General features: G+C 47.7%; 8 protein-coding genes across 8 annotated transcripts; 5 read left to right on the top strand and 3 right to left on the bottom strand.

Annotated features, from left to right (window-relative positions):
* Positions 1-6757: 6757 nt before the first annotated feature.
* On the bottom strand, positions 6758-7854 carry N7489_005074 (uncharacterized protein; the record flags this gene model as incomplete). Its single annotated transcript, XM_056710826.1, has 4 exons — positions 6758-6981; positions 7020-7115; positions 7296-7519; positions 7568-7854. Coding segments are annotated over 4 exons (831 nt in total), but the record flags the coding sequence as incomplete, so codon positions are not given.
* Positions 7855-9999: 2145 nt separating this feature from the next.
* On the top strand, positions 10000-10883 carry N7489_005073 (peroxin-6; the record flags this gene model as incomplete). The annotated part of the gene is made up of 2 exons (XM_056710825.1): positions 10000-10189; positions 10258-10883. The coding sequence occupies 2 exons, from the start codon at positions 10000-10002 to the stop codon at positions 10881-10883; spliced, it is 816 nt and encodes a 271-aa protein (XP_056569246.1).
* Positions 10884-11173: 290 nt separating this feature from the next.
* N7489_005072 (uncharacterized protein) lies at positions 11174-11530 on the bottom strand (the record flags this gene model as incomplete). Its single annotated transcript, XM_056710824.1, has 1 exon — positions 11174-11530. One exon carries the CDS (start codon positions 11528-11530, stop codon positions 11174-11176), a length of 357 nt encoding a protein of 118 aa, XP_056569245.1.
* A 3053-nt stretch (positions 11531-14583) lies between these two features.
* N7489_005071 (uncharacterized protein) lies at positions 14584-15838 on the top strand (the record flags this gene model as incomplete). The annotated part of the gene is made up of 3 exons (XM_056710823.1): positions 14584-15057; positions 15115-15365; positions 15430-15838. 3 exons carry the CDS (start codon positions 14584-14586, stop codon positions 15836-15838), a joined length of 1134 nt encoding a protein of 377 aa, XP_056569244.1.
* Positions 15839-18915: 3077 nt separating this feature from the next.
* On the top strand, positions 18916-21290 carry N7489_005070 (uncharacterized protein; the record flags this gene model as incomplete). Its single annotated transcript, XM_056710822.1, has 4 exons — positions 18916-19443; positions 19492-20208; positions 20258-21002; positions 21055-21290. Coding segments are annotated over 4 exons (2226 nt in total), but the record flags the coding sequence as incomplete, so codon positions are not given.
* A 72-nt stretch (positions 21291-21362) lies between these two features.
* Positions 21363-21644, top strand: N7489_005069 (uncharacterized protein; the record flags this gene model as incomplete). Its single annotated transcript, XM_056710821.1, has 1 exon — positions 21363-21644. One exon carries the CDS (start codon positions 21363-21365, stop codon positions 21642-21644), a length of 282 nt encoding a protein of 93 aa, XP_056569242.1.
* A 1163-nt stretch (positions 21645-22807) lies between these two features.
* Positions 22808-23508, top strand: N7489_005068 (uncharacterized protein; the record flags this gene model as incomplete). Its single annotated transcript, XM_056710820.1, has 2 exons — positions 22808-22994; positions 23039-23508. The coding sequence occupies 2 exons, from the start codon at positions 22808-22810 to the stop codon at positions 23506-23508; spliced, it is 657 nt and encodes a 218-aa protein (XP_056569241.1).
* Positions 23509-23860: 352 nt separating this feature from the next.
* Positions 23861-24256, bottom strand: N7489_005067 (uncharacterized protein; the record flags this gene model as incomplete). The annotated part of the gene is made up of 1 exon (XM_056710819.1): positions 23861-24256. The coding sequence occupies one exon, from the start codon at positions 24254-24256 to the stop codon at positions 23861-23863; it is 396 nt and encodes a 131-aa protein (XP_056569240.1).
* Between the last annotated feature and the right edge of the window lie 1134 nt (positions 24257-25390).

The following is a 25390-nucleotide window of genomic DNA, read 5'->3' as shown; positions in this document are numbered from 1 at the left end:
TCCCTATGCCGAGTGCCTGGTCACGTGTATCCACGCGTGATTGACAGTCCCTTCGCTAATTTCTCATTCTCGTCACACCGCTGTATACTAAGATCATAGATAACACAGCACAAAAAATTACATCCCTACGAGCGAAGCGGGTTGAATAACCCAAAGAGTGGCTGGTTTTGATATTCGAGGCAATTCGACTTACGAAGAATGCTATTGTTTCATCGTTCCAATTCCAATTTTTCTGGTACATACCTGCACTTTCTGACTTCTTTGATCGCTATTGTAGTGATTGGGGATTAAAGGTGCAGCTGGCTTATATGTATATTTATTTTTGCTTGTCGGGTGGTCTCCTCACCCTTCAGGAAATCGTTCAACACTTCTCCGCACCCGAAGGTTCTTTTTCATGGACTGATAGACTTGGAGCTTAGCACGTTTTTAAATATTGATCCTTGGTTACAAAACTATATTTACTCGTTCATTTCCAAATTGCCAATTATTCTATAAAAAGATAGCCAATAAGGTAATAAGAACGAGTAGCCTCTCACTCGTACAGCTCCTCCTCATCCGCAACAGCACGCTTGGGCACTTCTCTTCTGGCTGTTTCGGTGAGAAAGTACTCTCGGACGCGGTGTCCGATTCTATTTCTTCCCACGCAATGGTATCTTCGTACCTGCTCTGTAGCAATTGCGTGGCGAGGTGCATCGTGACCCACTCCCTGGATGGATGGTGTCGGAGATCAAGGTGCGGTCGGATAGCGTTTGTAGATATTGAATTATATCGATAACCAATTTCCTACTAATTGTTGTGAGGGTTGGGGGTCTCTTTCGATACATGTTTCAGTCACATTCTTGGGGATGACTCTATCTAGGGACTCACATCCTGGCCCTAGGAGCTATCTTGTTCCTGGGGGCATTGGTGCGATTTCTGGGACCACAGATGCATCTTCTAGGAGTCAGATAGGCCCCAGGAAACCCGACGTGGCTTCTGGGGTCTTGTACTTCCGGCTCAGGGAACCAAAGTGGTGTTCCTGTTGACTGCTTCATTAACTCCTGGAGCGTCAATTGCGGTTCCTAGGGCTTTATCTCAACCTTCGGTAAGAGCTCTGGTCCGTGTATTTCCCAGCGGATACATAGCTCCTACAAGCGCTTCGACGTTTCCAGTGTCAATGCATCTATTGCCATAGTCAAATTCCCAAGGAAGAAAATTTGTCGAGACACCCGACCACGAGTTTTGGTTTTTCTGCCAACAATCTTGGTCTTCACTCAACATTGGTCCATTGAGCTAAAATCGATGTCTATATTCTTTTGGTCTCCTTCATTAGGTATGACGAAAAGGAGAACTCTTATCTACTAGCACTATTTAGAGCTAAAACATCTAAAATCAATCGAAAATGCAAAGCTTTTGGAGTGCACTGGCATCTAGTGCTTTGAAAGAGGGGCGGTCGCGTGGTGTTCTGATGGTATATATATCAGTATTTTATTTGGCCGCTAAGCTTGCTCTAAAACTTCATATCACGGCTACGCTCTCTGTTGCTGGTCCGAATGCGGAGCACGTGTATTCACGGTGATTGACAGTCGCTTCGCTAATTTCCCATTTCGTCACGCGTTGTCTGTAAATTGTAATCCTCCACGCTGAATGGAAGTCAGTCGTGCCAACCAGCGAAGCGGTGCAGAGGTAGAAGGGTCCGGCGGTAGATGAGCCCCTGATAATCTGGCTGACGACGGGGCCCACCAGTGGGAGATGGTTCGCCCGCCGTGTGGACGGAATGTGAGTGGCTAGCAAGCGATAGTGATATCTTTCTACAGCTCTGCAATGTGCAAGCTTCAGTATTGTGGGAGCGCAAGCGAGCGGCTCAGGCTCTTTGTAACGGTGTTGTTTCGGTCTTGGAAGGGAGCGATCTTCAAGTCTACTCCGTCGATGAGCCTGAGCCTTGATAAAGACTCCATGTGGTAGAGCGTTTATGGGCAGAAAGAATGATTGGATTTTCCGCTATATATTCGTGTCATCTCCTAAGGATTAGCGTTAATATTAGGTAAGGTCTATACTGCTGGTGAACTGTCGTCGGGTTGGTGACGGGGGCGAACGGTGCACGGCTGTAGATTCATTCAACGCATTCGGGAACATAGCATATGGCTATAAATTTCCCTAGTTTGTGCTGATTCAGTGTAATAAGACGAGAATAAAAACTGCTGAGCCTGCAGCTCTGGATCCCTCCCAACCCACGATAAATTGCTGCTTTATACACTCCCGTGTTTTCCCTACAGCCTTCGACGGCCAGTCATTTAACAGAAATGAACGAATTAAACAACAATGGTCTGTACCCGTTGCCTTGATGATATATTGTGCTAATACTACTAGACTACGATTTGGATCTCGATCTTCACGCTATTTGGCATGAATCCTCTGGCATACCGATACCGACACCGCCTCCCTGTCTCGCTACTGATCTCAATGATCTGTGGCAGGATTCTTTTGGCAACGACGACCCTGCAGAATACGAAACTCAAGGGTCTTCCTTTATCGAATGCCTTTTCTACACTGATCTCGACAGTCTGTCCGGGTTCAAGTGGACAGGTCCAGATCCTCTGACTAACTCTACTCGGGCTAGTGACATTTTCCTTCACATGTCAGCGCTCCTTTTCCCTAAAGAGGTGCACTGGATAGAATTTCGGTTTGTGCGATTTGACCGGATATTTGGTGAGACTATAGGAGAGGATCTGTTCTTCCTGCCACGGGTTGAAACGGCCATGGAGAATCTCTATCGGATACGCAGACAGCTACTAGACACAATCACCTGGCATGCTGTCCGTGCAACCGGCACTGGCTTCCGACTGTCCCTTTGGCCTCGTGCGGAATCTCTACCGTATTCGAGTCTCTCGACACATTCCCTGTTGACTAGGCTTCCCCCGGCGCTACCCCTGGACCCACGGTTTTTGGTACATATTATATCGAGTAATTAAGGGTGAGGTTGATCTGAATCGAGCGGGATTGTTCGTATACTCATTTCAGTAAAGACCACGATAATGAATAATGACTATTTGGTGCCCTTCTTGTTAAAAGCCTCGGGAATATATAACCTGCTTTGCATGCGGTGTAATTTCCCTTGCACTGCGTCGCCGCTTGTAGTATTTCTATGTTGCCAATATAGGACAGGGCAACCCGAAATAGGCAATTCCTTACTCTTCTCTTGCGACGTCCGTCAGCCCTGCCAAATTGGGACTGTAGGGGTAGTTCCAGTCATCGAGTAGGCTAGTCAGTCGTTCCCGAGATGATTCCAGTGCCTGCTCAAAAAAGCGCAGTCGAGCTAGCTGCTTGTCGTGGCGAAGCTGAAGTCCGTCCCTCTCTTTTCTCAGGTGTGTACCAGCCTCCTTCAAGTTCTGATTGCTCTGCTCTAGCTTCTGGCCATCGATATGCTTGGACACACACGACTCCCATAGGCGTCGATAGAGTCCAACAAGTCGAGCTGCTGGAAAGGCAAATTTGGGATCGTCGCGTTCGAGGTCTGCTAGCACCTTCAAGGTGGGTTGAAATGGCTCGGTCGCCAAGGTATGTCTTGTTTCTTCTTCGTGTTGCGAAGGGGAAGTCTACGATGGTCAGCCAAAGCATCTGAAGCCGAATGGTTTCACTTACCAATGGAGGGACATGATCAGAAGCTTCCACATTATTGTCCTTATTACTAAGGCTTGGTAATTCACAGGGCTGCTGTTCTCCTTTTTCCTGGTCTGGCGAGCTGTTCGAGGCATCCATTTTGTCCGCAGGAGAAAGTCAAGGTCTGGGCAATACTAGTTCCATCATGCCTTGGTGTCTCTTATAGAATATGCAGCCGCAGGTAACTATGCACTGGGTTTTACGATCACCGAGCTAGGTTGGTCAATAAACGCAAGCAGCTTTTGAAGGAATTTGTTTTTAATTTTAGTGGGTGATTAGTAGTAAATCTGATAAAAGGGAAAGTGATCAATGGGTTGGTGGGGAAACTAATAAAGCCTCACTATTTTAAGGGCCAGATATGAACGCTCATCGAGTGAAACACATTTCAACCGGGCATCTTCACTTTCGTTGAAATTCTCAGAAACTCGACAAACAGAACATTGTAAAACTTATAGTGACCCAAAAAAGAAGCCCAAATCAATAAAACGGGAAAAAAAAATCTTGACTAATGTCTCTTCGTCGTCACGAGTTCGAAAATTGAGTGTTGACAACGTTTGGCCAAGCTTCAACGGGTCGACGGGTCGAGCACCCGCACAATCTACCGTCACCTCGCATTCTGCCGTCTAGACCCGACAGACCCACACAGCTCAATCTGTTGTAGTTCAGAGGTATGAATTGACTTATTATTTCAGAGGGATACATGAGCCTATATATACAACAATTAGCCAAGTTGATTTCCAATCAACTTGGTCGTCTGTATAGACACTTCGGAGCTAATTCCGACGGAGCGGCTTGGTTCCTGATCTGCACCAGCCTCATATCACAACACAATCAACCAGCACAACACTAAAGCGAGGCCAGGCAAAAATCCCATGATTTCTAGGGATGGAATTGTAGGCACTTTTCGGTGATTCAACGTTGAGTTGCTCAAAGATGCGCTGATCAAAAACAAGAGATATGAGCATGTCATTGCGGATTAAATTTCTCCCACAAGCCTCAATTTAAGAGGCCCGTAAAAGATTCAACAGTCAGCCAACGTTTCTTGACCGACTCAGCATCACTTTTCTCAACACAACCCTTACTAGTCTCTCTCACTGAGCATCTAAAGGCAAAAGCAGCTGTCGCTGGAAATAATTGCGGTGAAAAGGAGACACGGGTTTCAACAGGCCTCGATTAGGAGGTGCCCCTCCACGCAAGCAGAGCACTTGCGAAACAGGATGAGCCGAGAAGACTATAAATATGTCTTCTACCCCCGGGCAATTTGCTCTACAATTTATTTACATTTGACCACGCAGAGTCAAGCAGGTTTTGTGCCTGAAGCACTTGATAAGTTCTTACCTTTGACCCTGTACTGAAATTTGTACTGTACTGACATTTACAGAATACAACGTGGGCCAGCAAGCCAGACAGCGCCTGGGGAAGATATTGTGCTTAGCAAATCCACTTTGCAACCAGCCAGCCGATCAAAGAGACAAGATTTTCGCTGGCTGGTCCAAACGTTTAGGCGAAGATCTCTGATGTCTCTCCGCTCCAGCCGACTGAGCTGATCTACTGGACAGCCCCGCGTGTATCCCCAAGCGCGAATACCACGTCGCAGGTATGTGAATCTTAGCTTGACCTGTCTGGAGTTCTACTGACCCTGAAGTCGAGGAGATCTAGAACCGAGGACAATCGCACGAGCGCAAGGACCATAGCTATTTGTCGTCTCTTCCATTCCTAATCTTTGCCAACAGAACATGTAAGTCATGGACTAACATATCGATCCACAAGCTAATGCATGACAGTGAACCATCGACATCGCAGCAGAGTGGCCCCGAGGATGCAGCACCCCATTAGTGCTGTATAAAGCCATAGCCTATACAGTAATCTTCGAAAACAGCTATACCTCCAAACACTTATCACTTGGTTCCCGGAAAATAGATCCGAAGTCTGCAGGTTCTGATTGGATAAATGATGGCCTTAGTAAGACCGCCTTCTATAATAGTCTGGTATCTTGCAATGTATCTCACCGGACTTTACGCTACCAGCCCCTCCATTTATTGAGTGAGACTTCCTCATCCACCGTACCTTTTTACCTTCTGAGGGATCAGCAGCAGGGATACTTAAAGCTAATATTGTTCAGGAAATGAGAAGGGCTCTGAATGAACGGAATTACCCTCACTTCGGTGCATTTTCATGATCCTACAAGCCGAGAGGATGCGCTTAAATCGCGAGCAAACAATCTTTGATCTCCAACCTCATAATAACAGTGCATAGATACAGTATCCCAACGCGCATTCTTGATTCAACTAGCCGGCCGTACGCACGTTTTAACACCGCAAAACAGCCGATATCCAGGGGTTGTAAAAGGTGAGAGGAGTACAGAGACATACAAATAGGTATTACCTTTATTTTGCTCGCAAATTTCGTCAAATGTAGGCGTCAAGTGACTTCCGTGGCCGTCAAGTATTAAAAGCCGGTATACCCCACCCCCTTCATACACGAAGCCTTCCTTATCTTCGTACCAGAAATTTTCCATTCCGCCTTCCCGGCCACTTTTTTTAACCAGAGCAGAGAATGACCTTGCTGTTGTTCTGACTTTATTCTGTATCCTGTCAACTTGGGTCGTATCACATCTGCAGCTTAGGCGGCTTCTATCAAAACAACCGCGCGCTAAGATCATATGAACAAAAGCGACTTCTGTGAGCGCGACCAGGTATCAAATTGGAAGGGTTGAATAAGATCAATACGTCATCAGCCCAACCCTGGAGACCCATGTTTCTGGATATTTTCAAGCCTTCCCGTAGAAGAAAACTGCCAAATGGTGACATTTACCCGGGCGAACGCACCTGTGTTTGCCTGTGCTGTAGCTTAAGCGAGGTTTATGGTCAACAATTTTTCGTTTTCCTTTTTGCCTGACTGCCATCCATTCTGTTCAAGGATGTTTACTTTTGCCGAACTTATGGTGTGCAAAGGTCCAAAACGTCGGTACCTGAGGCCGATATCAAATATTCTAGTTAATTTACCCGTGCTGTATTTCAAGGACCGTTCATGTTAAGACGTTGTTCTCACCATTACTGCATGCGCCACCAATGATGCCCAAATATCTGCGTCCTTATACTCCCTTGGCTATCTTCCTTTACCTCATGGACAACAGCGACAACACCTCTTGGATGATTTGGTTGTGCATTGAAGGCTGCTGAGTCCCTGCTAATATACCTTCGGCCTGGTATGACGCTTCGGGTTCGATATTGCTCTCGACATCTTCAGTCTCTTCAACCTCTTCATCGTCGCTGATCGGCGCAGCATCCTCTTCATTTGCTCTCAGCGCTTCGTCCTCTTCAAGTGCCTCTTTGACTCTCGCTCTCCATTGGCTTCTCCAGGCGAGTTAACTGCTGTACCTCCAGGGTGAATTTCTCTGAGCACATGTACATCATCAATCTTGGATAGTCGCTTCATGAAGAGATCCTCGACGATAATGGCAGATGTCTCGCGCACTATTAAAAAGCCGTTCCACGCCGGCTCCGGTGGCCGGAACTGAAAGCAAGTCGCGTGCAAGCCGAGAAAGCACTGGGAATTCGCGCTCATGTTCTCTCCAATACAGCCGTGGTGGAACGGGAACATTTGCTATTAGAAAGTCAGTTAGTCGTCTAAGTGTAGCATACTAGTTGCCGTACCTTCTCTGAGATACTGATCCACCTCGTCATGCTCTGTCCCTTCATGGAGCATAAAGTCATCAACTGGTTCCAGCAGCCGATCAAGTCCCGAACTTTGTAGTGCGGAAGCACGGTGTACTGTGCGAAGCAATAGCTCGGGGTTTTGTTGTTGATACTGCGTGAAGCATGTTCTCAAGCATTCACAGTACCTTTTTGAAGTTTCCTCATGGCAAGTAGAATACCCCCTATCATCAAAAGCAGATAGTTTATATTGCGTAGCAAGTACAGTTCACGTGCCGTAGAGAAAACCGTGGTCGCGATAGGTCTTCTCGTAGTACTCTTTCAGTTTCTGCCTCGCAGCAAGCAGCGCGGTATACATATCCTTTTTCCAAGGCGTCGTCTTTTTCTTTAGTTTTTGATTTGACCGTTCAATATGCTCCAGAAGTTTCCTATACACAAGGAACACGCTATGGATCGTAACACTTTTGGTCCTCATCAGAGCCATAGTGAACCGAAAGAACGGTTTGGTCAAGTGGGCCAGATAGTCAATCCGTCGCCATTCAACATCGGTAACCTTGAACTGCGAGTATTCATGATCGCAGAAGTATTTGTCGATGATATTTCGTAGTCGACGCACACGACGAAGCATGAGGAACGTGTTTGAATGCGGCGTGGCATGGCCGGTAGCTGCATTGCAGAGAGTTGTAAGTGACCAAGTTGTAAAAGTCGATATGATCGGCGCAAGCTGATCGCCCCGTCTCAAGCGCACATTTTGGGGTTTCCATGGAATAGGTAAGCTACGACAACTCGTCCAACTAGATCAATCCTTGCTAGCCCGGATCGTACAACAGGAGAACACCCTCATCTCTGTCACTCGTGTCGAATGCCACACAAACAAGTGTCTTGTCTGCTCGACCTTCCCTATACCGGTACAACTGCATGTTGCCTGTCCCTTTCCACGTGACTACTACCGCCAATAAGTCTCCAGGAGATTCGTATCGAACTCGGCTTCTTTCTCACTTTCTCTCTATAGATTATGTCTATCAGGTCCTTGCTCGATTTGAGCGTATACCACTGCCCTACTCATACCTGTGGCTAAATATTCAACCCTTCAAATACCTTCTAAGTTGCGTAGGCTGTTGGTGTCGAATGTATGATCTCGTCTTCGGACGGCATTTGTTGTCTTCCCAGGCTCCGAAATTCAAAAGACACAGAGGAATGCTGATGTTCTGTCTCGGTTCATGGTAGATGAGCCGTACCTTCACAGACAGTCAGGCTGTTAGCACAAGCTCCGCCTACAAGGAGAAGGCGACGCAAAGCCTCCTCATTCTTAGCCTACCAGTTGACACATCGGACACCTCAGCTACAAGCCGCTAATACCGGGGCATCCAGATTGTCTCCCAGACCAATGGATCTGTGTCCGTTCACCAAAACCAGATATCTAAAAAGTTCCTCCCCGACTTTGGCGAGTTAAGCTGTTGCCGTAATGTTGAACGAAGCTCGTCGGATCCCACGACATACCATGTTACTTTGGACGGGGCGAATGCCGTAAATGAGACATTATTCCGCTATAGCTAAGACCCATCCAATTGCGCCAGACTACCGCCGGCGTCCAAAAATTTTACGAATTCAATTTTAGCCACTGGACGACAAAGAAGGGCGCTAGAGAGCTTTCATATGGTCTTAAAGCTATGTTTTTGGCTTCTGGTGGCATTTAGTTGCTAATTTTCCTCTCTATATAGGCCAGCTCATTATTATTTGTTTCGCCGAGCCAAATACGCATCAGCATCCCAATCGCGATCGAGCGCAATTTGTAGACCTGGGCCTCCTGGATGGAGTAAGGAATGAGGAACTTATAGCAACCAATGACATGACCAGGAAAGCTCGAGCCGACCGCTGGGTTTTTGATACGAAACAGCCCGCCAGACCAGGAAATTGAAGGAGATAAGCCGCCCGGTAAATTGCCAGTCCTTAACGAAAAGGACAAATCATAGGAAAGTTCTGACCATGCCCCATTGGTAAGTGAAACGATTCGGCTTCAATCCTTTTGCTGAACATTGCAGCCCTTCACTTCGCAGCAGACACACCCTGGCGACCGAGCCGTTTTAACCCATCTTGAAGGTTCTGGCACGCCTCGAGAGCGACGATCCCAAGTTCGCCTTTCCCGCAGCTCGACTTGTCGGACTCTATAATGTCTATGGGAGCCGTGTGTGTCCAAGCGCATCGATGGCCAGAAGCTACAGCAGAGCAATCAGAACTTGAAGGAGGCTGACACACACCTGAGGAAATAGAGTGATGGTCTCCAGCTTCATCACGAGGAGCAGCTAGCTCACTGCGCTTTTTCCAACGGGCATTGGAGTCATCTCGGGAAACGACTGATCAGCCTACACAATGACTGGGACTCCCCCCAAGTTAGAATGTGACAGGACTGATGGACATTGCAAGAGAACAGTAAGGAATTGCCTATTCCGGGTTGCCCTGTCCTATCTTGGCAACATAAACATATGGCAGAATGGCGGGCGGTGCCAAGATGCCCGCCTGTTGATTTCCCCCGGATTCTGCATCCGGCGAACCTCGTCTCCTCCCAGTAGTTCGCTAAATCTGGAGACTCTGTAGGACGTCTTCTCAGGGGCGCTTGTTAAACGGTTTATTGATTACTTTCCGTTCACATCTTCTGTCTCCCCCGCTTCGTTTGCCGACGGCAACCGGACAAGACACCGCACCCATGGACTTTGAACAGTATGGGCAGAGCTCCCAGCAGCCTCGACAACGGAGAAGAAGAGCCGGAAAGCGGCGATTGAACAATAAGGTACCCATCAAAGCACGTTTGGCACTGGATGCCCAGTTGCGCGGGAAGGTCGGCATATTATCCGAGGATCTAGCGAACGACCTTTTCCAGCAGCAGGCTCTCCAATGTGAGTCATGAAGCCCCCTCGAGTGGTTCTAATAAGTATGTCAACTGACTCGTCCTTGTTTTGACCAGATGTTACGACTTCCGACAATGGAGTGCTCTACGTTGCAATCGCCCCACATACGCCGACTTATACCCCCGTGGAAGATCAGGCCTGGACAATACTCCCAGTGCGCATTCAGCCCACAGAGAGATCGCCAGTTCCAATGTCACACTCGTCAGTGGTGTTCGGTGAATCGGCAGACTCACTCCAGCCTTTTCTCCAGGCCTTGGGTAAAGTTGGCTCATCACGCAACTCCCTACAGGCACACCGTTCAGTTGAGCGACATCTCCTCCGCAATCATGATGATGTTCAGAGCAAATTCGGTGGCGGGTTCACGAATGCGCAGGGGCCGAATGGACTCTGGGGGAAGGCGGGGAAATTGATAGAAGCCAAAGAGTATTCGAAAAGGGCTGCAGCCGATGCTGAGCAACGTCTCACTGCAGCATTTCGTGAGGCATTGGGAGCCCAGCGCATTGTGCATACCGAAGGTCCTGCCCCTTCCACTCCCTTCTCATCCCATAACTTATGCGCCTCCACCCCCCGCGCGGATCTCATTCTGCGAGCCCGTTTCGCAAGGCTTGCTGATGCCGACGACAAAGATTGTGCTTGTTCAGGCCCGGGCCATGACAGTGGTTTTTCAAGTGGCAGACATTGATCAGGCCCGCGGGAATATTGATTAATTCGCTACCACTCATTGTTGATCACTCTATCCCAATTCACCACTCTCAATCCATCACACTCTTCCAATTCATCACATTCTTCCAATTCATCACACTCTTCCAATTCATCACACCTTCCCAATTCACCACACGCTTCCAATTCATCACTCTCCCAATTCCCCAATCCCTGCCATTTCACCACACTGCCAATTCACCATACAGAAAACACCGAACGATATTTGAAGAACTCTTTCAGGTGCTGGGCAGCATTCATTCCCTGTGCTGTCTAATAGAAATCAGACACCGATAGAAGCTTGCCGTCTTCCGCATATTTCCCGAAACTCCAACCACTCAAGGCAGTTTTACCTGAGTCAATGTCGACCATATCCCATTGTAGGGCACTCTGGCTATGCTGTTCGTACCAATTGATATGTTTGACGGTCAACTTGTTGCTTTGGTGGTTTAGGACGTCTTGTATAAGTCGAACAAGTCTTTCCAGGTCGCCGGAAATGATGCTGTCCATATTGGTGTAGACAAAGCCAGGAGCAGTGGCATTTTTCAGAATAGCCAATCGTTTCTCCAAGGGTAGGCCAAGATCCCAGGCCTGGTCCCATTGAGCCCATACATCCTTTGATGACGACATATTGAGTGAACGTTTAATCGGGGAACACCAGATAATTGGGTATTTGACGGGAATCAGACCCGAACTTGAGAATTCTTTGATGGGAATGAAATTCAATGATGGTTCAAGTTTTGACCAGAGATTCAGAGGGGCGGAATCGAGGAGGGTGAGATTGAACGCGCCCTGCTGGGTCCACACTCCACGGACAACTAACGTACTAACGGTGTTGTGTCGTTTGCAAGTGGAGTCCGAGCCCAACTAAGAAATAGGTCATTGGTGGTGGCTAGGAAAGATGGGGCGACAACCCCGAGTCTCCTACTGCTCTCAATTACCCCGAGGTTCCTCCGGCATTCCCGTTTTCAATGGCTCGCTGCCTCACCTCCCAGTTGAAGTGGGTTCCGCCAAGGGGTTAATGTCTGCGAGAACAGGCAGTCCGGACGGTGATAGTCGCCCGACGCGACATCCCAGACCTGTCTGGCTTTCAGGTAGGAGATTATGAGACAAATACGACTAATTTTGCTGCAAGTTATATTGGCGGACTGGCTACGGAGCACTCCGGAGTAACGTTACGCCTGTAAAGGCTGACTGGACACTAGACCAGAAGGGGAAGGGTGAATCATAACACCCGGGGTACTACTGTTGGATCGCCATGAAGCAACGTTAGCTTAGTGCCTCAGCCTTTAACGTAATCGGTAAGCGAGCCGCCACTGTAAGCGAACCGCCACCCCATCCAAAACGCGTCCATGAATTAGCACTTAGTTAATTCAACCACCCACTATGCCACCAATTCGCTCTCAATCCTCTGTAAATTTAGCAGAGCAAGAGGGTAGTATCTTATTAGCTATCCAGGCTTTGAAAAATGGAGATATCAGTAATATTACTGCTGCTGCCCGCATTTTTAAGATACCACGTTCAACATTACGCGATCGCCTTAATGGCCATACTCAACGAGGAATTACACGCGCAAATTCGTGTAAACTATCAGAAATTGAAGAAGAAACTCTTGAAAAATGGATTCTCTCTATGGATTCCCGAGGATCTGCTCCCCGGCCTTCTATGGTACGAGAAATGGCGAATGTTCTCCTCGAGAAGCGCGGAATCACCCCGGTATCTTCGGTCGGCGAAAAATGGGTATATAACTTTGTGAAACGGCGCCCTCTCCTCTCCTCTCGGTTTTCGAAACGGTATAACTACGAGCGTGCGAAATGTGAGGATCCGGAGGTTATAAAGGGGTGGTTTGATCTTGTTTAAAAAACTATCTTACAATTTGGGATTCACCCGGACGACGTTTATAACTTTGATGAGACCGGTTTCGCGATGGGGTTAACGGCGACTGCGAGAGTGATTACGAGAAGCGAATACTACGGTCGGCGAGCACTTTTACAACCTAGAAATCGTGAATGGGTGACAGCTATCGAGTGTACAAATGCGGCTGGTTGGGCCCTTCCACCGTGTGTGATTTTTAAAGGCAAAGTCTTTATTGAATCCTGGTTCGATAGCCTTCCTTCCGACTGGCGTTTCGAAGTTAGTCCTAACGGCTGGACTACTAACGAAATTGGACTTCGTTGGCTAGAAAAGCTCTTTATTCCGACCACTTCTATACGGATGAAGGGGGTATATCGGCTTTTGATACTGGATGGCCACGGAAGCCATTTAACCCCGAAATTTGATGAAATTTGTGAAAAGAACCGGATTATACCAATCTGTATGCCTCCGCATTCATCCCATCTTTTACAACCTCTGGATATAGGCTGTTTTGCGGTGTTAAAACGGGCTTATGGGAGACTGGTTGAATTCCGGATGCGGTGCGGATCCAATCATATGGATAAATTGGATTTCCTCGAAGCTTATCCTACTGCACGGATGGAAGCTTTTAAATCAGAGACTGTTAAAAACAGCTTCCAATCTGCCGGTTTAGTCCCCTTTGAACCAGATAGGGTGATTTCGAAGCTGGATATTCGGCTTCGAACCCCTACCCCCCCTAGCCGGGGTAGTGATTGGGATCCAAAAACACCTTCAAACTGCAGGCAATTGGAAAAGCAAGCTTCCTCTATCAAAGCATTGCTTCGTATAAGATCAAAAAGTCCCCCAAGCCCGCTGAATTCCGCCATAAATCAGGTTTTAAAAGCCTGTCAAATGACGATGCAATCCGCTGCACTTCTAGAGAGAGAAGTGAGCGATTTACGCGGTGAAAACGAGAAGAAGAAGCAAAAGCGTGCTAGATCTGGGAAGCATCTATACGCAGAGAGCGGTCTCTCCGTGTAGGAAGCATCTGCGTTGATTACACAGCCGGTGGAAGCAGCTGAACCCGGTCCCGGTCAGCATGGTGAATCAGCTTTACAACCGCGTACAAAACCCCCACGGGGGTGCGGAGTATGTAGGAAGCCAGGACATAGGAGAGAGACATGTCCAGATAGATGATGATTTTAGTTAATTTAATTTAATGGCGTTTTGGTTGAGATAAATGCATTTTAAAACTATCTATGGTTGTAGGATGGCGGTTCGCTTACAGTGGCGGCTCGCTTACCGATTACGTTACTCTACTCATCCAGATCCGCGGCTTCCGGCTTCCGGCTTCCGGCTTCCGGCTTCGGCAATATCCGCAAGCCTGGGGTCCATGTTAGTCCTTGGCATGTTTGCCTATGTTTGCTTAACTTGAACATCTTAAGAATTCCAAGAGAACACGGTACGCGCTAGTATACAAAAGGACCAATGGTAGGTTCCGTGACACATATTGAGTGTATCTTCTAAACTACCTAATGCTGTGAATATTTAGTTAACCGATTGTGGACTTAATAAGCATGTGGATGCCTCAGGAAACTGACTTCCTTACATCAGCAAGTGGGTGCTGTAGTTAACAATCGAGCAAGTTAGTAATATAAGACCCATTTTATTCGACATATCTTGCTCAGAGTGACGTCGCCGGGTAATGCTTTACGCTAGGTTTCTTAGTTGAATACTACCTACCCTATATTTGTCTATGCTTGAAACCCTCAGATGTTAATGGACTTGACAAATTCCGAGATCTTCCAACAAGTTCGATACTGCATCCAATATTTCTACTTGAACATACCATGTATGCTCTCCTTTCAGTGGTATTAATCCCTATCATTCTTGGGGCCGGGACCTCAGCGCAAAGTGCAACGTCAAAGGCAGAAACTGCCCTCGATGTGTTGCAGACATGGTATAATGGCAGCACAGGAATATGGGACACATCTGGGTGGTGGAATGGAGCCAATTGCATGACAGTACTTGCTTATCTGGCTCTGACGGATGAAAATGAAACAGTCCGGAAATCTGCGACCGAGGTTTTCAACAACACATTTGTTGTTGGTTCGAAAGTAAATCCCCATCCCAACTTGGGGAAAGTCATTCCGGAGCCACCACGGACAGGGGACGTCCAGGCGCTAGGCATCGTCAAGGCCTCAAACTGGACAGACGGCTCCTTCGATGACGACTCCTGGTGGGCACTCGCCTGGATCGCAGCATATGATGTCACCAAGAATCAAGATTACCTGGACCTGGCGATCGGCATCTTTGACCATCTGGTATGGATCCACAAACATGCAAACGACGCACAATTGCAATGCTGATCTTCCATGCAGACCAGCGACGGGCCAACCACTTGCAGCAGTGGCGGAATCTATTCGGATTATAACCACGACTATGTGAATGCTATTACTAATGAGTTATTCCTGTCTGTTGCGGCACATCTGGCGAACCGCGTTCCAAACAAAGAGAAGTATGTTGGCTGGGCTCAACGCCAGTGGAAATGGTTCCAGGCCAGCGGAATGATCAACGACCAGGGCATCATTAATGATGGGCTAACAGACTGCAAGAACAGCGGGCAACCTATGTGGGTCGCATATACTTTGCGAAAGTTATCAAACTACGGCTAATGGTGTGAATGTTTCTGCCAGATGGTCCTACAACCAGGGCGTCGTTCTCGGTGGTCTCGTGGAGTTGGATCGAGCTGCTCCCGATCCATCATACCTGAAAGCTGCTTCCAGGATTGCCAAAGCCGCCATTGAAACACTAGCCGACCCGAACGATGTGATCCACGACATATGCGAGCCAAACAGCTGTGACGCCAATGCAAGGCAGTTCAAGGGCATCTTCATCCGAAACCTAGGGCTCCTGCATAGTGTCACACCTAATGATGGGTATGTCAAGGTTATTCGAGCATGCGCGGAGAGCATTTGGGCCCATGATCGGAACAGCACCAACAATCAGCTGGGAGTGGACTGGGGAGGCCCAATCACGAAAGTCGATGCGTCCACCCATAGTTCAGCAATGGACGCGCTAGTGGCAGCGATTGCCATCAGCTGAAATGGCTACTCCCGAACTTGAACCTGTTGCATTCTGCTGTATGTAATCGAAGTAGAGTTGGAGTCGGGGAACATAGCATTATGTTGATCGGTGCTCATCCACTTGATCAACTACCAAAGTTTACATTCCTCCACTTTGGAGAGCCGGACTCCTGTGGGTTAAGGGTCTGCACGATGCAATGTTATCCATTATCATTGCTGCCTTTGGTTCCGCTGCACCCATGGAAATCTTTCAACTTTCATGAACGGAAAAGTAACATGACACCTTAGAACAACATGTCTCTGGAGAGGTCATAAATTTATATAAAGTGCATCAGCCTTTTTTGCTTTTGCGGGTTATACGGGGTACCTATTTGGGTCTTGGGTTGGGTTTTCCAAAACAAAACCTGCCCATGGGGTTGCTGATTAAGACCCGACCCTACCCACAGGTTGGGTTTTCCTGGGCGGGTTGGGGTTTTGGGCGGTTTTGGCGAGGCCTAGGTACGTGGCACGACATTTATCGGGGGCCTTTGTTCATTATCAGTTTGCAAGTTAACCTAGGTTTTTTCGTTGCAAATCAAGGTCTAGCTCCAACATCGCGCTGACCGCAATGTTCATCTCGGCACCAAAACCAGTGTGCAGATCGTGAACGTTGGACAGTTATGTATAAACCGCGTCACAATAGCAGAGTAAATCAATCGCAAATCACTTCTTGCGGGACGGTCCCCTCCCCCGCCACTAGATATTGCATTTTGTACGCATTAAGAGAGTCTCTAAGCGGTTGTATTCAAGGTAAAAATCTTTGTCCTCAGATTCACTGACACGGTGTAGCGGTATCTAGGTGGAAATCGCGGCCCCTTGAGGCACGTTGTGATGCTACTTCCCGACAAAACAAACTGCCAAAATTTGGTCGATTCGCACGCGGTAGTAGGGACTGAGTATGTGCTAGCCTGGTGTGACTATCAATCTCTAGAAATCGGCAAGAGTACATTCATGCTTATATTGCTTCTTCATTTAAATCTAACATATTGCCTAGTAACCATCAGCCTCTCCCATTCAAGATCGCGCTAGCCCCCAGAGTACTAGTCGGACACGGAACCCGCAATCCTGTGACAACAGTGTCAATCCAGCCGGCTGCAGCCGGTCACCATTGAAGTTTTAGATGCGACAGGGGCACGCGTCAGTAATATCCCTCAAACTAGTCCCACACAGAGTGAACCGTCTTTCCTACACGAATAACCCTGAAGCTTTGCGCACCCGTCCATGGGCGATGTCGCAGTCTAGATTGGTGTTAAAAGAGAATGGACTTTTGTACGCCCGAAGAATCAACCAAGAGAGAAGCAATGTCAAGGATTACCCTATAAAGGGAAGCAGGTGAAGCAGATATTTTAGGGCGCTTTTTGCGTGGATTTACGGAGGACTACTCTAATTCTCCTATTTAGCGATTCTCGATCTGAAAGAGGAGGTATTAAACGCTTTGTTATTGAAGAGCTATATCGCCGGTTCTGCCTATTTTGATCGTACATGAAAATGGCATTTTTCACCATGATAATGCGCCTTCACACACTGCAATTATCGTACGCGAAGCTTTGGATGAAATGCAGATCGAAGTTATGGATTGGCCACCACATTCACCTGATCTGAATCCAATCGTGAATCTATGGACTTTGCTAAAGCAGAAAATATACGAGCTGCGGCCAAAGTTGCTTCATATGCGAAATAATGATGGAACGATGGATTTACTAGTGGCTACTGCGCAGGAAGCATGGAATTCACTAGATCCGAAGCACCTAGAGAATCTATCGGCCACTATGCCACACCGCGTGGAAGCTATTATTGAGAGCCAGAACTGGTATACGCCATACTAGCTGATTTCTTACAAATTCATGAAGTTTTTGAACCGGCAGAATATTATGTAATTAAGGAGGTGTGATGAAGGGGTGTGAACACTTTGGCGGTGTCACTGTACTATCTCACTTTTACTAATTTTTTAACTGTCTCGAGCAAAATGGCTTCGTCCGAATCGACCTTTCTTGAGAAACACCACGTTTATCCTCACTAAAGCGCTTCCGCCCTCTTAGCTTGAAGCTTTCTTCATCGGTGGTGGACCGCTCACCACTAGACCTCCGAATTACCCTCGCGAGGGTCGGCTCAAAAATTTTGACCCTCACCCGACCCTCGACCCTCGCCAGCCCTCGCGCGGGTGACCCTCACTGGCCCTCATAGACCCTCATTTTCCATAAAGTTTCTACGCTTTACTTGAATAGGATGGATAAATGTGCTGACTAATATAATAAAATACTGTTTTTTACACCTGTTCTAGCACGTCAGATGGTACATACTGTAAACCCACCAAGAATAAATTGAATACTATTGAGATCCCTCTCAATTTGATTACTAAGCACTTGAATCTTTAATATTTTGACCAGATATGTTGAGAAGACTTTATAATTAGGCAATTAAGATAGGTTGGTAAACAGATATACGCTGCTTGGTAGCAAAATATATATTTAGTACTGCGGTGCATAGTGCGTCCTTACGACCTTTTATCCCATACACTACAATGCTTATTTTGAAGGTTAATCTTCTTGAGCTTTGGAAATATACGTAACTAATAGACGTTTAGTAATTCTACTAGTAAACCCAGGCTTCTATTCTAATTTTTATTAATGCTAAAATTGGCCCTCAAACGCATATTACTATAACTCTGTGAGACATATTTTTTTTTCGAACTACGAAGGCCGCGAGGGTCGAGAGGGTTAGGAGGGTCTCATACGGGTGACCCTCAGAATACGAGGGTAAATCTGCGGGTGACCCTCGCAACCCTCATATATTGGCCAATTAAGAGATATAAGACCCACTACAAAGTGGGTTGTATGATGATCTATCAACTTATGAGTTTTCAGCCCTCTGAATCCCCCTGGCCGTTGCGAATCCTACTGACTTTAGTTTTTGTTGGTAAGTCCCTCAATTTCTTATTATACCCTCCTCTTCGTCTCTACTTACTTAGCGCTACGAATATCCTCTACTATATACTTTGTCTCTACAATTCTCTGATCTTCCATCCTCCTCTATTTACGAGGGGGATTCTTCAGCAGATCCGCTTCCCTTTGGTTTCCCTATCGACTCTCGCCTATTTACGAGGGGGATTCTTCAGCAGATCCGCTTCCCTTTGGTTTCCCTATCGACTCTCGCCTATTTACGCCAGAGATCTTAGGAAGTCAAACAGCCTCAATCGTCGACTCAGAATTTACTCAACCTCTACCTACACCTCCTAACCCCGACTGCCTACAACGCGTAGGCTCCGACCGGTATAGACAGTATATTCTATATACTACTATGTCAAGAGATGATTTTGTTACTTGGTGGTTGATGACAGAATATGGGATGAAAAAACGAATTAATTGGGACACAAACCACCAATCTGAGTGTTGGAAACAGTTTGAACAGGTAGCAGATATGAAGGCTGGGAAGCCTATGGCTATGTGTAAGGTATGCGCCGCGACTCTGGAACATCCAGCCCTTTGCCGTCATGAAACGTCTCCTATGAACAAGCATATGAAGGGTCCAACCTGTCGCAACAAGAGTACCAAAAGGCCGAGTATTAAGCAGATGATGGAGAACGCTGTGAGTTAAGCTCCGCCTCTATTCTTAATAAAATACTTATATTACTAGGCAAAACACACTCCGAAAACTATAGTCTTCACCCAGGACGAATGGGAGCATAAACTTCTAAGACTACTCGCTATATCACGACTTCCTTTTCAATTCATTGAACATCCGGAGTTTCATGACCTTATTTCCTTCGCACGCCTTGCACCACAGCGGCCTATTATTCCTACTGCAAAAACTATTCGCGCGCGGCTACGAGGCTTTGTAGCGGAACAGCAGCAGAGTATCCTACGACAATTACCAGAAGGCTCAAAGCTTTCACTGGCATTAGATTGTTGGACATCTCTCTTTCAGCAGGCGTTTATGGCGGTGACCGGCTACTTCCTCGACCATAGCTGGGAGTACCGGGAGGTCCTTCTTGGCTTTGAGCCTCTCTCTGGCTCCCATTCAGGTCTCAATCTTAGTGAGGTACTAATAAAGCTCCTCCAACAACATAGTATTACAGACCGAGTACTCGCAATTACCACTGATAATGCGTCAAATAACAACACCTTGGTGAACTTCATGAATGAGGCTATCCAGTCACTTGAGCTAAGTGATAGCTCTGTTATACGTGTTCCATGTATAGCACATGTTATCCAGCTTAGCTTAAAGGATCTCCTTGGCCAATTGAAAGCAAACCCGAAAATTGAGATAGCTGAGACAGGGTGGTCTGAAACTTGTGTCCAGTCTCGTCGTGCGACGCAGCAAAAAAGAGAGATTGTTAACACGTTAAATAAGGTATACTCCTTCTATTTACTTTCCTCTTATTTTCTAATTTACCTATTAGATACGTAGCCTGGCTATTTACATCATCAGTAGTTCCCAGCGTCGAGAGGCCTTCTACAACCTTCAAACAGAGGAGCCAAAACTTGTTCCTATCCAGGATGTTAAGACTCGCTGGAATTCGACCTTTCTTATGCTCCGACGCGCAAAGCGGCTACAGTCTACCTTAGATGAGTTTTACGAGCATTATGGCCAAGATCAGTTTGCCCTAAGTGCAGAGGAATGGCGCCAGATTGAGTGTCTGCTTTGGATTACACAACTATTCTTCAAATTCACTTCTCTTCTCTCGCAGACGAAAGATGTGGCTAGTCACCTAGTCTTCAGCATCTACAACAAACTCTTTGACCATCTAGAAAGGTCAATCCGGCAGCTCCAGCGAAAGAAGGTCCTTTGGAAACAGTTAATGTTAGCTGCCCTCTACGCAGCTAAAAGGAAGCTCTCTCAATACTATAGCATGACTGATCAGATCCCTGGTGACCTTTATGCAATCGGCACAATAATTGCAGCGCAGCAGAAGCTTCAGTTTTTCTCGACTAAGGATTGGGATAATGACTGGCGTGTACGGTATCGCAATAGTTTTGAACATTGCCTTGAACCCTACCAACGGCGACTTTTAAGCACCCAGTCACCGGCTAAGGTTCAGCCATCAGTATTAGCTATCTCTGAGCTTGAGATGATATGTGAACCAGAAGCATCTCAACAGTCAACGAGTAGCCAACATGATGAGCTTTCGCGATACCTTGATAGTGGTATGTGATCCATATCACTAATTCGTACATTTGTAACTAACATTACTAATAGCGCCGGTTCGATCTGTTCCTCGTGTCTTCTGGAAGGAGCACCAGCACGAATTTCCAGCGCTTGCGAGCCTTGCCCGTGACATTCTCTCAATTCCCGCCACTGGTGCAGGTGTAGAGCGGCTTTTTAACTCTGCTCGAGATATCTGCCACTATCGCCGAGGTTCTCTTAATCCTACGATTATCCAAGACCTAATGCTATTCATGTGCACAATCCGGTTCGATTTGGAGGATGAATAGAGGGCATTGATTAATGAGTACCTCTCGTTTGAAGAGATGCAGGCAGCTAGGGGGAAAGGGATACCCAGGCGAATGGATTTGATCCAATCAGTGACGACGACGAAGAAGAAGAAGAAGAAGAAGAAGAAGAAGAAGAAGAAGAGAGAGATTCCACTCAGATACGGTGCACAGATCAAGCCCCTAGTGAAAGAAGTCAAGGGCGGCGAAGGAGTGCTGGATCTAGGCCAGAAGAGAGCCGTGGAGATGAAGACGAAGATAGAGAAGTTCTTCCACTACCTAACATGCAGCAGCGCATATCAGGTAGGGTCCGGAAATGATCTAGACTTCTTGATGGATATGAAACACCTTAAGTAGTTCTGCACCTAAATTCAATCTGGAAATAAAGCCCTTTCTTTTGATCTATAAAAAATTTATTAGACCACTCTATAGTCTGAAGATGTAAGCGAAATACTCAAAGAATACAGCAAAATCTACATAAAATATGCATACAGCGAGGTCCTACTGTTTGTTCTGTTTGACCACCCGCGGGTGACCCGCGGGTGACCCTCACGAGGGTCGGACCTAGCCTGGACCCTCGCTGCGGGTGAGAAGGTCAGACCCTCGACCCTCAAAACGAGGGTCTGAGGGTGACCCTCTGAGGGTCACCCGCGGGTGAGGGCGAGGTCTACTAGTAGTATTAGACCTTGCGGATCATTGTTCGCGAGGCGCAGAACATCAACTGGATTCTCGTCACTTGGGCGATCACTGCTCACTAGTTATAAATTTAGTATAGCCACGTGATCATAACTACGAATATTCGCATTCGCATTCGTCGTGTAAAATGTCTGAATACGAATGCGAATAACGGATATATTCGTTATTCGTGCCGACCCTAGTTAAATGGCTCTCAGCATCAAGCCAATCGCTTTTCCAACGGGCCAAGAACTAATCGATTTTGTTTATATAAACTTGTTTGTCGAGTGTTGACCAATAAGCTAGCAAAAGCCTGGGTAAAATAAGGGTGGTGCCATATGGTGTTGGCAGGACCGCCCCACTTATTACCACTTCCAAACATCGCTGACATTTTCTGCCATCAAAAAGCAAGTAGATCAAAGGAACTATTATTTCGCCGCGTCCCCTTATTTAGTCATTGAGATATCCTTGATCCGATCGTTGCATCGGTGTATGTACCGCGGCTTGAGGCAACATATCGACATCTACAGTGCTCCTAGGAGTCGGTGTTGATAAGCCTACCCGGCGGAAACATAATCGTGTGAGGATGATGCATCTAATGAGCAAGTCATGAGATACAATCTCTGAAACTTGATCTCGCTACGTTATTTATTTTTTGTTGTCTGCCAGAGCTGCAGTACTTTTCGATTTCAAGCTAGGCCACTCCTATGACGCGGAGAAAACCTGTTTGATTGAATGCAAACGGCCCGGGCGATCCGCCGCCCTCCCAGGATATTAATCTATCTGGGCCGCCATCGCCGAAGCCTATTCAACCCATCAAAACTTTTTGTGCATGAAATCAGCACATGTACAACACTGTCTCTCAGGTCGACTGTGAGGTAACTTTCAACTTACCCAATTCCGATACTGCGCGCAGCTTTCGCCTCATGTCTTTCAGCCAAGACACCAATTACTTAGGAAGGGGCCACCAGGATTCTGCTTTGACCGATACTCCCAACTGCGGTGAAGTGGAGGTCGATAGCAACGACGCCAGTACTTCCCCCGAGCTTTCGGACGATGATCCCCGCCGCTTCCAGCGGTCCAAAATGGCCGTCGGATATTGCTCTCCGCGCCTACGAACCACATCCAACGCCGTACCCGTCCCTCTCAGCCATCCCACCCCGGGCCTTCATTCACTGCAAGGAGCTTGCACAGGAAATGTGGAAGACTGGAGCAAACGGCCGAGCGCCTGAGTTCCAGTTCGGCGGATATTGGAAGCGAAATTCGGGAGTTGGACCTAGCGCAGAAGAGAGGCTCATCCAGTTCAGCCTCCAATTCTTTTAAACTCCGTAACGGTGCTTTCGCACCGAGGGCCACGACTTACCATGGGTCGACGTACGACGTGGAAGGAGACGAAGAGCAGATGGAGAAGGGAGAGGTAGATGAAGACGATGAAGCTGATTTGCTTCCACCTCCAATCACGCAACTGGGTGATAGAAGCCAGAAAAGATCTTCTGGTAGGGTCACAATGCCTTCAAGTCGACTGCAAGGATACGAGGTATATTAGTCTTTACCACGAGCTAATCTCATTTTTCTTCGCTAATGATGTTGTTCTAAATACTCTTAAGCTGTAGACAAAGACACCTAGTTAACTACACAATAGAAATACCATTATATAATTGAAAGTTACTGCACAATTTAATGTAAAATGATATGTCAACTTTTTTTGCTTTTTTGGGTTATACAGCGTACCCATTTGGGTCTTGGGTTGGGTTTGCCACAAGACAACCCACCCGCCCACGGGCCTGCTGACTAAGACCCAACCAACCCATTTTCGTGGGCGGGTTTAGGCGATGGGCGGATTTTGGCGAGGCCTAGGTACAGGAATATTAATATTCCCGGTCTATACCTAGCATGCACTAGCGTCTCTTGGCAGTGGGGCTAGGGAATCGCTCAAAGAGTGTACTTGCTGCGAGCTTGGGGCGGGCTCTTGAAGTAGCGGCGAGCTCTCTCACCACGCCATCTCTAATCTGGCTGAGTGCGAGTAGGATACCCTTTAGTTCAGCCGCGTACACCGTATCCTGGTCGTTGAGCCTGGTGGTTGCGTTCCCTTTGGATGTGATTGCCGAAGCACCGACGCCCTCGTCCTCTGTTTTGTTCCGATCTGTGTAGGCGACCGCCGAGTTCGATCCGTAGAGAGGCGTCGCCCGGAGAACCAGACCATGTTTCTTGATGGCGGTGTCCTTGTCCGGTGCTATCCGGGTAGCTGGCGGTTGCCACCGAGGGGGGACCGCGAACGGCCGGATCAGCTCCATCCGATTCCTTTGAACTTAAGATGTGTCTCCAGTCGATTGAGTGGCGATACTAGTTTGTATCGTCGTCCTTCGTCGCTTCGTCTAGAGAGTGTGGATCTAAGAGGTGATGCATGTATGCGAACACAGGCCTCTTCCGCGTGGCGGTGTATGGCGATTGTTGCCGGTGGGACGAAGAGACATACCTCTAGGGCTGATCCAGCTATCGTCCTGAAAGCGCCTGCGATACACTGGAGGACGTGCCGTTGCATCGACTAAAAGGCGCCATTGGCTCGATCCTCGAAAGATTATACCACGCGGAGCAGGCGAATGAGATCTGAGGGAGTAGGACTGCCGTCCACATACGGCAGAGGTGTAGGGTCGAGACGCCCCACGTCATCCCCACGATTGATCGTAGCGCGGCAATCAATCGTGCGGCCTTCTTGCGGCACTGCGCGATTTGGCTTTCTCCCGTGTGTTCATCTAGCATGACGCCCGGGTATTTTAGCGACGGGGTGGGCCGGACTTCAACGCTTTGAAGCGTGATGCTCTCGCCCCGATGGCGGTCGACCTACTCTTCGAGCTCCCCAGCCCTCCTTCCACATGTATATCAGTCCATACTTGGCGGGTGCGAAGCGTGATGCGTGGCGACTGGTTCAGTCACCTGCGACTTGGTGCAGTCTCTCCAGGAGCTGGCAATTGTCTAGCGCGGATTTACTCCATACCAGGATACAGATATCATCGATGTACCCGGTGACAAGAGCTTGTCCGGCTGCGGCGTCATGAAGCTCGTCGATGAGCTCTGCATTGTAGGAGAGGTAGAGGATCGGTGATAGCAGTGAGCCCTGCGGGATGACAGTTGTCACCGGGTGTGTGCCCACCGAGCCTTCTTGTAGAACCAGCGTTGTTGAGCGGTCTCTCAGGAAGCTGAGGATCCACCGGACCATTTGCTCCGGTATCCTCCGTTTCCTTAGGCAGTGGGCCAGTCTCTCGTGCGCCACACGATCGAACGCGCCGGTCACGTCAAGAGTTAGCAGCGTAGCGACGTGTGTGTCCTGCCTCCAGGACTCGTACACTCGCTCTAAGAGGAAGTGAAGGGCATGATCGCATGACTTTCCGACTCTCCCCCGATGTGAGTGTCCGGTAGGAGTGCGTGGG

The sequence above is a fragment of the Penicillium chrysogenum genome (assembly GCF_028827035.1).
Source record: "Penicillium chrysogenum strain IBT 35668 chromosome Unknown utg000002l_segment0_segment0, whole genome shotgun sequence".
Lineage (NCBI taxonomy): Eukaryota > Fungi > Ascomycota > Eurotiomycetes > Eurotiales > Aspergillaceae > Penicillium > Penicillium chrysogenum.
Note: the sequence above shows the minus strand (reverse complement) of the source record. Positions and strands in the feature narration are given on the sequence as shown.